Source organism: Polypterus senegalus, chromosome 11, assembly GCF_016835505.1.
Source record: "Polypterus senegalus isolate Bchr_013 chromosome 11, ASM1683550v1, whole genome shotgun sequence".
NCBI classification, from domain to species: Eukaryota; Metazoa; Chordata; class Cladistia; order Polypteriformes; family Polypteridae; genus Polypterus; species Polypterus senegalus.
The window spans coordinates 161,956,194-161,969,107 of record NC_053164.1 but is presented as its reverse complement, the minus strand read 5'-3'; the positions used below and the strand labels follow the sequence as shown (position 1 = coordinate 161,969,107).

The window sequence follows — 12,914 nt, the reverse complement described above, 5'->3', positions numbered from 1 at the left end:
CAGGCAGTCAAAACTCGAAACTGACATCTGAATTCAAGAATTTATATGGAAATCGTTGCATTTCTTCATAGATTACACAAACGCTGTGCAGTCAGAGGATGACCCCACTAGCGGTGGTGATATATATATATGTGTGTGTGTTTGTATATATATATATATATATATATATATATATATATATATACACATACACACACACACTGCTCACAAAAATTTAAGGAACACTTTAAAGAAACACATTAGATAGATCAGATCTCAATATGAAGTTGGATATCTATACAAATAACAACAGGGCAATGTCTTAGGAACAAAAGGATGCCATGTCTTTTAATGGAAATAAAAGTTTTCTGCCTACAGAGGGCTCAATTGTGTAGACACCCTAAAATCAGAGTGAAATGAAGATGTGGCAGGCTAGTTCATTTTTTCAAAAACTTAATTTCTGCTACTCAAAATGCTTTTCAGTATCTTGTGTGGACCCCACGAGCTTGTATGCATGCTTGACAACGTCGGGGCATGCTCCTAATGAGACGACGGATGGTGTCTTGTGGCATTTCCTCCCAGATCTGTATGAGGGCATCCCTGAGCTGTTGTACAGTCTGAGGAGCAACCTGGCGGCGCCTAATGGACCGAAACATAATGTCCCACAGATGTTCTATTGGGTTTAAGTCAGGGGATCGTGAAGGCCATTCAATTGTTTCAATTCCTTCATCCTCCAGGTACTGCCTGCATACTCTTGCCACATGAGGCCGGGCATTGTCGTGCATTAGGAGGAAACCAGGACCTACTGCACCAGTGTAGGAAACCATAAGTTTCATTGACTTTATGCTATACTCTGATTAAAAAGTGTTCCTTTAATTTTTTTGAGCAGTGTGTATATATATATATAAAAGGAAATTTATAAGTGAAGATACTTCACAGCTTGTTTGCCCTATCAGATCACATGCTAGATGATAAAGAGAAAGAAATGAACACACACTTTAATAGATTTGTAAAGGACAAGCCACTGCTGTATCTCTCTGTCTATTCAGTTTGTTTACTTCATTTGACCCAATGTGTTTCATTTTCAAATTAAATATTGTTGAACTTATTTATTTGATTTAATTACTTTTTCATTTTACTGTACATTTAGGTGTGCATATATTTGTAAGTTAATATAATGGATTGCATATTATTGTACAGTACAATAGGTTATACTATGTTGTGAAATATTTTGCGTGATTTCTTGCTGTATCACTAAATAGAAATTTACATGGAGATATACCAATTTTTTTGTTAATTGTAGAAAACACATTTACAGGTTTAACTGATGAAGTTAATTTGGGCCAAAACAGCCGCAGTGGTGGCATTGAAAAACCACTAGATGAAAACATGGATACTTCAGACGGAGAATCTCTTTCTCACATGGTCAGAAAAGTTAATCAACAGCCTAGACCTTATCAACCTGGAGGGAGGGGTTATGACCCAAATAGGTAAGGCTAAAATTAAAATGGATAACTGCAGTTGGCTATTACTATGTTACAGGCAATGTTTGATTCACCTAATTTTACTTTAATAAGTGTGCTTCTACTGTAAAACTTAGAACACTTTTGTACTTATTGATCTATTCAGTTCCCTCAGCCATATAATATTGTAAAGAACACATTATTACATAGGTTTTGCCACACTTTCACATGGAAAGGTAGCCATTCACAATATATGGTTAAACATTTTGTACTGCAGTAATTTAAATGCTTAGCTTGATAAAATGACCAAAAGTTTATGCTTGTGATGTATCAGTTATTAGTGATGCATTTTAATTTAATCTCTTTATTGTGCACGTTTAAATACACTTAATATGGATCTTTACAACTACTCAGTTGGGTAATTCTTTACATTAAGTGTCTAACAATGACAATTGAGTAATTAACTATAGCATTACACAGTAAGTACAGAGTAATAACTCATGGCAAGTGCCCTCTTCTACGCGGTGGTTTGCTGGGGAGGCAGCATAAAGAAGAGGGATGCCTCACGCCTGGACAAACTGGTGAGGATGGCAGGTTCTATTGTAGGCACGGAGCTGGACAGTTTGACATCCGTGGTAGAGTGACCGTCGCTGAGAAGGCTCCTGTCAATCATGGAGAATCCACTGAACAGTATAATTTCCAGACAGAGGAGCAGCTTCAGAGACAGACTGAGGAGATCGTTCCTTCCCCACACTATGTGACTCTTCAGTTCCATCTGGGGGGGGTAAACGTTAACATTATACAATGATATTGTCTGTTATACCTGCCTTGCACTCTCCACCATCTATCTATCTATCTATCTATCTATCTATCTATCTATCTATCTATCTATCTATCTATCTATCTATACACAATGTACTTATGCAGGTAAATACATTGTAGTTACAGTGTAATTATGGACACTTAATGTAAAGTGTTACCCTCAGTTGCTTGCTGTGGTTATTTTGGAAACAGTTTTTGAAATGCTCATTCTGACTATGTTAAGTTTTTCTTTACAGTGGTTCTCTTTAAAATGTCCCATGTCATCTCCGTAACATCACAGTGAGGTGTGGCAAGCATATCCTCCTCTTGGCTTACTAACTGCAAAATGTAATTCCTCTAGTAGAAGATGGCAGTGAGCCGGCATGGTGAATTCTGTACATCATGTCCTCTGCCTGATTAAGATTATGAGCCAGAAAAGAAAGGGGTCACTCTGTTGCTTGAGTAAGAGAACTATGAAGCAATTCTGATCAGCTGTAGAGAACTGCAAATTTCTTCATGAAAGTTCATATTTCCTTTTGTACACATGAATTTCTGGCCAGTGGTTTTACAGGAAACTCCTCATCATAGCTGATTTGTTTCTTGATCTACACTAAAAGCAATCAAATTTTAGATGATTATTATTATTATTATTGAAAATAAAAGGAACTAAATGTGTAACGCATTGCTGTAAATTCAATACAACCAGAAAAAAGACCATGTGATACTAGTAACCCAGAAAACTCTTCTGTAATATATGGTTACATTCACGCTGCAGCTAAAAGTGACTCAGTTCTGATTTTTGGCTATGTCCAATATTAAACTGTTCAAATCCATTTTGTAAGCAATTCAAATTTGATATGATTATGTGTGCAAATACTGTAGATCCCGGAATATAAGCAGACTCGGTATAATAGCCAACCCCCTTCTCTACCTACTAAATTACATGTATTTGCCGATGACTGGTATTTAAGCTGACCCCCTTCTCCAAGCGAAATTTTCTAAATTTCCTTAAAAGTGTCTCTTCAGGTATATATATCATGTTTATCGACGAGAATTTGAGACTGCCGGCATTTTTGATGGAAACCAGGAAGTGATTGCGGTGAAGTTTGGTAAAATTAAACCTTTGTGTTGAAACTATATACGCAAATATGGTACATCAGCGGGTGGATTTCCGGAGACTCGTTATAAATTTGACTAACTTAAATACGCAATACAGTGGACCCTTGACTTAAGAACTTAATTCGTTCGCGAAGGCTAACTCATAATGCATTCCGAACCTCCCACTGCAACACTTACTTAACCTTTTCATAATAAAAAAGGGTTGTATAATGTACATAATTTACCAAAACACCACTATTTTTCTAATTTACTAACCAAAAAGTTATAAAAAGTGCCTAGCCTACCAGAAGTAGGCTAGATTAAGCTAGGCGGCACGCATGGTCGCAGCGGCTCAGGGCTCTCCTTTTCAGTGCACTTTTTTGTTGTTTTTTTTGCTTGTTTGTGCACGATCTGTTCGGCGAACATCCACTACACCCGTCAGAACCTTATAGACATCAGTGTCCAGAGCCAGACATCTGTTTCGAGTGTTTTTCATCACACACTCAACATCCCAGACATCATAGCGAGACCAGCGGGCTCTCCGTGGATTGTTATCGGGTCTAGGAGACGACGCAAACAGAGGAGGGAAAGAAAGCAAAAGCGGGGCCGCAGTTCTGGCGTTATGCTAAGGCTAAAAAAACAACCATACAAGCCCTATACAGAACTTTTTTTTTTTTTCAACTTCAGCACCATTTGTTTATTTGTTTATTTACTTGTGTTCTACACATATGTCTGGCCTGAAGGAGCTGCTTTTAATCTCATTGTACATGTGTACAGTGACAATAAAAGGCATTCTATTCTAGAAACAACAATTTCATACTGTAATCACCATTTAATTTGACATCTTTGGGCTGCAGGAAGGAAGGAGGAGGAGGAGAATGAAATGGACGGTGGTTATTGTTTAGAAGGAGCCTCCTTATGCAAATCTTTTCTTGGTAAAATTGTCGAGATGGTGGATTTCGACATGCTGTACATATTAGCGAGATCGGTCACATGACCAGCACTCTCATATTTCAACACAATTTCCATCTTCGTTTCGATTGTGATCGCTTTCTTTACCTTCTCTTCCTTCTTTAGCAATTATGTGTCTTGCTTGCATGGTCTTAGTGAATTATACATACAGTGATCCCTCGCAATATCGCGCTTCGACTTTCGCGGCTTCACTCCGTTGCGGATTTTAAATGTAAGCATATCTAAATATATATCACGGATTTTTCGCTGGTTCGCGGATTTCTACGGACAATGGGTCTTTTAAGTTAAAGTACATGCTTCCTCAGTTTGTTTGCCCAGTTGATTTCATACAAGGGACGCTATTGACGGATGGCTTAGAAGCTACCCAATCAGAGCATGTATTACATATTAACTAAAACTCCTCAATGATATACAATGTGCTTCCTGAGCGAATTGTTTGCTTTTCTCGGTCATTCTCTGACATTCTCTGCGCCTGCCGGAGGGGGTGTGAGCAGAGGGGCTGTTTGCCTAGAGGATATGGACTCTAAGAAATGCCGCTTTTTCGCGGTGGCCCAAAAGCACATATTGATTTTTTGATTGTTTGCTTTAATCTCGCGCTCTCTCTCTCTGACGTTCTCTGCTCTTGACGGAGGGGGTGTGAGCAGAGGGGCTGTTTGCACAGAGGCTGTTTGTTTAGAAGATACGGAGGCTACTCTAAAAAATGCTGAAAGACTACCTTCACATTGCTCCCTTCTTTGCGGCTGCTTTATCGCGGTGCTCATACTTAAAAGCCCAACAGCACGTATTGATTTTTTTGATTGTTTGTTTTTCTGTCATGCTCTCTCTATCTCTCTGAAATTCTCTGCTCCTGACGGCGCTCGTTTGAAGAGAAGATATGTTTGCATTCTTTTAATTTTGAGAAAGAACTGCCATCTCAATCTTGTCATGGAGCACAGTTTAAACTTTTGACTAAAGGTTGTTATTTCATGTCTAGAGGGCTCTAATAATGTTAACAATGTGGGAGAGTTTATAAGGGCTTAAAATATATAAAAATAACCATACAAACATATGGTTTCTACTTTGCGGATTTTCACCTATCGGGAGGGATTACTGTATAGGTAAATCACTGCACTGACCGAAATTACATCCACAAACACATGTATCTGGGCTCCGACTGACGCTTAAGAACGCTCTCGTTGTTTGTTTACAATCGCGCAAGCGGATACACTTGACCGCATTCAGGTCGTAATGCAAGATGTTGGTCGTAAATCAAAACAAAAATTTTTATTTTAAACTTCCCGATAATTTATTATAAATTTTATTAATAAAATCAAAAACTAAAACACTTTTTTGAATAAATTCTTTATTTAATTTAAAGTACTGGCATGCAAAGTTACTTCTTCATCTGAAAGATGGAGCTGTGGTTTCATCATTAATAATTTCCGTATTGATCGGCAAAACCGGCATTGCGCTGGAAATCTTGATTCTGAAACAATACTTGTTGTATAAGCCGACCCCCAAACTCCAGGCCAAAAATCTAGGATGAAATTCTTGGCTTATATTCCGGAATCTACAGTATATAATATGAACTAGCTTTCCCCTTGGCTCCGCCCGCATAGTAGTGAAACAGGACAAACTTTAAAAATCAATAAAAAAAATTGTAAAATATATACAGTGGAACCTCGGTTCTCGACCATAATTCGTTCCAAAACTCTAGTCGTAAACCGATTTGGTCGTGACCCGAAGTAATTTCCCCCATAGGATTGTATGTAAATACAATTAATCCATTCCAGACCGTATGAACTGTAAGTAAATATATTTTTTTAAAGACTTTTAAGCACAAATATAGTTAACTAGCAGAATACCCGCGCTTCGCAGCGGAGAAGTAGTGTGTTAAAGAAGTTATAAAAAAGAAAAGCAAACATTTTAAAAATAACGTAAGATGATGGTTAATGTAATTGTTTTGTCATTGATATGAGTGGTGTTGTCATATCTATCTATTTATTTATATATATATATATCTATATATATATATATATATATATTATATATATCTATCTATCTATACACATATATATATACATATACACACATACAAATATATATACACATACTGTATATATACACACGCATATATATATTAGGGGTGGGACTCAATTAAAAAAATTAATCCAATTAATTAGAGGCTGTGTAAGAATGAATCTTTGATTAATCGTATGTAATCGCACACGAATTTGCCCCAAATCGCAAATGTTTTTTTTTTTAATTTAAAAGTGTTTTGTGGGCTACAGAATCAAATAATAGACATGGACATGAATATTGTAAACTGAAGCTGTTTTAATTTCTGAAAAAAAGCTTTTAAACTGCATTTGAATTCAAAACAGAAACAAAAATATCATCCCTGGTTAAAATTGGGCAGACTTAAAAATAAAGTGGTAGTTTAAGTACTTTAAGTACATTTTCAGAATAGTATTGTCTTTAAATAATAATAACCAAAATTTCAATATAAAGTGCAGTTTTTCTTCTTAAAAAAATAAGTCAGAAACATAAAAGGTAATTTGACCAACTTAATCTTTAAACTCTGAGTAACATTAGCCAAAATTATTTTGTACATTAGGCTAAAACAGTGTGATCATTGAACATTTTGTAATTAGATGTAATTAGAATTACTAACGGTCACGGAAGTCCAATGATCCCCAGTAAGAGCCACAAAGTCCGCTTTCTGTAATGCATCTAATTTTGCTTGCTTTTCAGTGTGCACAAAACCATGCTTTTATCAAGGCTTCGCTCGGGTAGTCGAAATGATCAGTCGTAGGAACGCGCTTTATTCCGACTCTAACATTTTTGTAGCTGTGATGTGTGCATCAGTGTAATGGATGTACCAGGAAATCATGCATTGACAAAAGTTCCCGTTTGCTTGGAATTGAAAGTGTGATTAAATGCTTTATTTTTACGTTATGGAGTACATGCATCGAAGCTTCTCAGCTGTGCTTGTGCTAAGAAAGGGAAACATTTTAAAAATAACGTAACATGATTCTGCGTTAACCTAATTTTTTCATACGCCCCAAACCAAGGAGATGCTAAGGTAAAATGAATCGGTAGCGCGTACATACTCAGTGCATCCCTCTCGGAATCGAACCTCGAATGTCGGCGTTAGAGGCTTAAGACTCTACAATTAGCCACAGCGTGTGGCTTGTCTATGCTAGAGTATGTATTGTAGATCGGGTATATATATACATTTATATATATACCCGCGTATCGCAGTGGAGAAGTAGAAGTTATGAAAAAGAAAAGGGAACATTTTAAAAATAACGTAACATGATTGTCAATATACAGTAATTGTTTTGTGAGTGTTATTGAATGTTGCTGTCATCAAGGATTTGATTATCATTATTTGTTTCAATCAGGCTCGTATTTGTACGATGTGTTGTGTTCAAGTTACATTCCGTGTTTGTCAATCGTTGTAAAGATAAGAGGTTTCATTCATCGATTAGTTTCTTACTGCATCAATAAACAGCTCGTCTTCCTCTTTATCTGAGATGTGACAAACTGCATGCACGGGTTTTTTTTACACTGTCTTCCTTTAGCTGGACATTCACTTTTTCCACCGTGTGCTTTGTTTCCGCAGTAGCTGCACTTATGAATATGATTGTATGTATCAGACGCTTCATATTTTTTTGCTGCCTTCTCAATTGTGTAATTCGGTTTTTGTTCAGCACTCTTTGGAACTGTTGCTTTTTGTCTGTGCACTGCGTCAGTTCACGTGAGCCGCTTGGTGTTCTTGCATCGAAGGTTCCCAGCTGTGCTGGTGCCATCTTGTGTAATGTCAGCTAAGACCCGGCACTTAAAAGTTTCTCTCGCAGTTTCAATGAGTTTGTGCCAAACACCACCCTGACCATCTCATCTTCCTCTGCATAAGCACAGTCCTTCACCCGTGAATATTTACCGGCAGTATTTGTATTGGATTGCTGCTGATGGATGGCCTTATATGGACAGGCACTAAATTACAAACGCTAGTGGCAGCCTGTCTATGAACTTAATTTAATATAAACTTACGGTTCACGCCGTGCTTTGTTTCCGCAGTAGCTGTACTTATGAATATGCTTGTATGCATCATTTGCATCATAATGTTTTTCTGCCTTCTCAATTGTGAAATGGCGTTTTGTGCTCATCGCTGTTTGGAGTTCTTCCTTGTTCTCTACGTACTTAGGTAGGAGGCGTGATGATGTCACACGAAACTCCCCCACGCCATCTCCAACTCAACTCCATTACATTATATGGAGAAAAATAGCTTCCAGTTATGACCCTTACGCGTAGAATTTCGAAATGAAACCTGCCCTACTTTTGTAAGTAAGCTGTAAGGAATAAGCCTGCCAAATTTCAGCCTTCCATACGGGAAGTTGGAGAATTAGTGATGAGTCAGTGAGTGAGTGAGGGCTTTGCCTTTTATTAGTATAGATTATACCATAGAATGCACAGTGTAATAGTAAACTAAATGTAAAAACATTGAATAGCACTGGGAAAACCTTGAACAACAGAGAAAACGTAACACTGCAAAAGTTTGCGCTGTAGCGCTATGAACCGCTCGCTAAAAACACTTTTTTTTAATGAGTTTTAAGCGCAGGGGAAAAAATGAACATTTGAAAAATCCGTCATTTAATAAACCACCAAGAAAAGTAACATTGCAACGATGCATGCTACGAACCGATCACTGTAAACAGAAGTGGAGGTTAAAATCCAATAGAAAAAAGTCCTCATTAAATACAAGGTTAAAACAATGCTCGGATCTTTCTCTCTCTCTATCTTGCGCATGTGCGTGCATGTTTCTCTCTCTCTCTGTCTCTCTCTTGCGCGCACGTGTCTCTCTGTCTCTCGTGCATGTGTCTCTCGTGCGCGCGGCTCTCTCTCTTTCTCGCTGCACAGGAAGAGACTGAACACGTGCGGAAATCATATCCGCACAAAAATTGAAAAGGAAACTGTCTTGTTCGTATACCGCGTCTGTAGTCGTGAACAGATGCAAAAGATTGGCAAAGTTTTCGGTCGTAAACCAATTTGTACGTGTTCCGAAACGTTCGTGAACCGAGGTTCCACTGTACTTTGTATTGAGAACAATTTATATTGATAGGTTTCGTATCCGAGGACTTATTGATATACAATATTTTTGGTTTTCTTTTCAGGGGTGTAGACATCTAGGTTTCTTGGGGAACTAACCTGGGAGAAAGCAATGTAAAGCTGACCATGCGAGAAGCATGTTGAGCTAAGTTCAACCCCTGTCAACTTGAGTATCTGTCCTTGGGCCTTATTAATTGACATGGCAAAGCAAAGCTTCACCAGGAACTGTAATTTCATGAATTGAAAAGGAATGTGCATCGCGATTAGAGGAATGTGAGGGATTAAACCCCTCTTGTCAATGCCACATCCTATGATTATCACCTCTATGATGTTGTTCTGAAGCTGACAGACCTGGAGACTGCATTGCAAAGTTTGGGTGGGCCCAGATTTCTCAAAAGGATAATCGGTGCTCCTACTTTCAATGCTAAATTGTGGGGGGCATGCCAGGAGGATTAATGGAATTTATTCTATAGGATAATCAACTGAATCGTTGTGGTTCTAAAACGGTATTTATTGAAGTGTATGTCTGAGACAGCGTGTCAAATAATTTGAGCACCAATTGATTAATTTTATGCCTCCCCTTCCCCTTGGCCCACAGCCATTTTCTTCGCTTTGTGCTTATAAATTGCTGCTGCAAGCAAACTATGATACTTAGTGCAATGAGAGAAGTCTTAAAATCAACTGGAATGTTCAAGCAAATTATAGAAAAAACCTGATCTAAATCCATTAAGTAGTTCTCCATGAAAAGTAGACAGACATACAGACCCGACTCGAACGGGGGCTGGCGCCTGCCTGTTCGATTCACACTTATTAATCGCTGCCTCAAGTGAACTATAATACTTAGCGTGGTGGGAGAAGTCATGAAATCAACCAGAATGTTCAAGTAAATTATAGAAACAAACCCAATCTAAATTCATTAAGTAGTTCTCTTGTGAAAAGTGGACAGACAGACAGACAGACAGACATTGGATTTTATATGTATAGAGATGTGCGCTGCATGCACAACATTAATCCAAAGAAATTGGACATGGAATAATAGACCTCCATGAGCACCAACAGCATGCTTACTCCTGCACTACTTCACATTGTTTTTAGTTCAGGATGTCTCCAAATTCACCAGCTTGTGATGGCAAGGAAGAAAAACGGAAAATGAAAAAGACTTAGAGTGCATCCGGAAAGTATTCACAGCGCATCACTTTTTTCACATTTTGTTATGTTACAGCCTTATTCCAAAATGGATTAAATTCATTTTTTTCCTCAGAATTCTACACACAACACCCCATAATGACAACGTGAAAAAAGGTTACTTCAGGTTTTTGCAAATTTACTAAAAATAAAAAACCTGAGAAATCACATGTACATATGTATTCACAGCCATTGCTCAATACTTTGTCGATGCACCTTTGGCAGCAAATACAGCCTCAAGTCTTTTTGGATATGATTCCACAAGCTTGTCACACCTATTTTTGGCCAGTTTCACCCATTCCTTTTTACAGCACCTCTCAAGCTGCATCAGGTTGGATGTGAAGCGTCGGTGCACAGCCATTTTAAGATCTCTCCAGAGATGTTCAATCAGATTCAAATCTGGGCTCTGGCTGGGCCACTCAAGGACGTTCACAGAATTGTCCTGAAGCCAGTCCTTTGGCTGTGTGCTTAGGGTCATGGTTCATCTTTCAGCAGGACAGTCGCCCCAGTCTGAGGTCAAGAGCACTCTGGAGCAGGTTTTCATCCAGGATGTTTCTGTACATTGCTGCAGTCATCTTTCCCTTTATCCTGACTAGTCTCCCAGTTCCTGCCACTAAAAAACATCCCCACAGCATGATGCTGCCAGCACCATGCTTCACTGTAGGGATGGTATTGGCCTGGTGATGAGCGGTACCTGGTTTCCTCCAAAGTGACGCCTGGCATTCACACCAAAGAGTTCAATCTTTGTCTCATCAGACCAGAGAATTTTGTTTCTGATGGTCTGAGAGTCCTTCAGGTGCCTTTTGGCAAACTCCAGGAGTGCTGCCATGTGCCTTTTACTGAGGAGTGGCATCTGTCTGGCCACTCTACCATATAGGCCTGGTTGGTGGATTACAGCAGAAATGGTTGTCCTTCTGGAAGGTTCTCCTCTCTCCACAGAGGACCTCTGGAGCTCTGACAGAGTGACCATATGGTTCTTGGTCACCTCCCTGACTAAGGCCCTTCTCCCCCGATCGCTCAGTTTAGATGGCCGGCCAGCTCTAGGAAGAACTGTCAACTGTGGGACCTTGTATAGACAGGTGTGTGCCTTTCCAAATCATGCCCATTCAACTAAATTTATCACTGGACTCCAATTAAGCTGCAGAAACATCTCAAGGATGATCAGGTGAAACAGGATGCACCTGAGCTCAATTTTGAGCTTCATGACAAAGGCTGTGAATGCTTATGTACATGTGCTTTCTTAATTTTTTTATTTTTAATAAATTTGCAAAAATCTCAAGTTAACTTTTTTCACGTTGTCATTATGGGATGTTGTGTGTAGAATTATGAGGAAAAAAATGAACTTAATCCATTTTGGAATAAGGCTGTAACATAACAAAATGTGGAAAAAGTGATGCACTGTAGTTGTCACCACTGGATCTGCTTGAAGAAGTCAAGAGACATAAGGGAGAAACTGGAATTGGCAAGAGCCAATGCAAAATACCTGCCTTAGGTGCATAATTTCAGTCAAAATCATGTAGCAATTGAGCTGTTTCGGCTGGCAAATCACCCCCGTTATCTCGCTTTTTTTTTGTTTAAGATAGTAAATGCACTGATATTCTTTTACTAATGCACACTATTTTTTAAATTCAAATGATGACAAAATACACTACTGGTGAAATGTTTCTGTTTTTATGGAAATGCACAAATTTTAATGTCTTAATGCTTCATGAACTCAAGGTATTGAACAAATAAGCAATGGCAAATAAAATATGTCAAGGAATGATTAAGTATACAACATACTCAAACTAGGCATCTTTTGGTGATATAACATTCAAATTATGGTAACTTTTTTTAAAAGATCCCCAGACCGTCACACTTCCTCCTCTATGTTTGACAGTTGGTGTCACACACTGAGGAATCATCCTTTCACTAACTTGACACCCTGCTTGATGAAACAAAGATTTTAAATTTTGATTTATGGGTCCATAAGACTTTCTTCCAGTCTGCAGTAGTCAACAACTAGTATATTGAGGCTCCGTTTTTTCCTTTAAGGAATGGCTTTCTTACTGCCACTCGCCCTGTCAGACCGGCAGCACAGAGTCTCCTCTTCACAGTAGAAACAGAGACTTGCTTTTTTTGACCACTGTTAAGCTGCACTTGAAGCTGTTGTGCCTATCACGTAAGCTGGTAACCCTCAGAAACTGGGTTGTGACTTTGAGTCTGCTAGATCTCTCTTTATTTTTTTTTGTGCAAATTCTCTAAATGAAAGGCCTACATTTCTAAGGGTAATAACGCTCTGTCTCATTTAATTTAATTGTGATTTGTTTTTGCAATTATTACTGG

The 12,914-nt window shown here is 38.4% G+C and overlaps 1 protein-coding gene across 2 annotated transcripts in view; it reads left to right on the top strand.

Moving 5' to 3' along the window:
• Positions 1 to 12,914, top strand: part of gnl1 (guanine nucleotide binding protein-like 1) — a 97,872-nt gene that overhangs the window by 19,974 nt on the left and 64,984 nt on the right. Inside the window, exon 2 of one of the 2 annotated variants that reach the window (XM_039769986.1) lies at positions 1,298 to 1,469. In XM_039769986.1, coding sequence (XP_039625920.1) covers positions 1,298 to 1,469 — 172 coding nt within the window. Of the gene's footprint in view, positions 1 to 1,282; positions 1,470 to 12,914 lie in introns of both variants that reach the window. The other variant, XM_039769985.1, reaches the window with a different exon arrangement.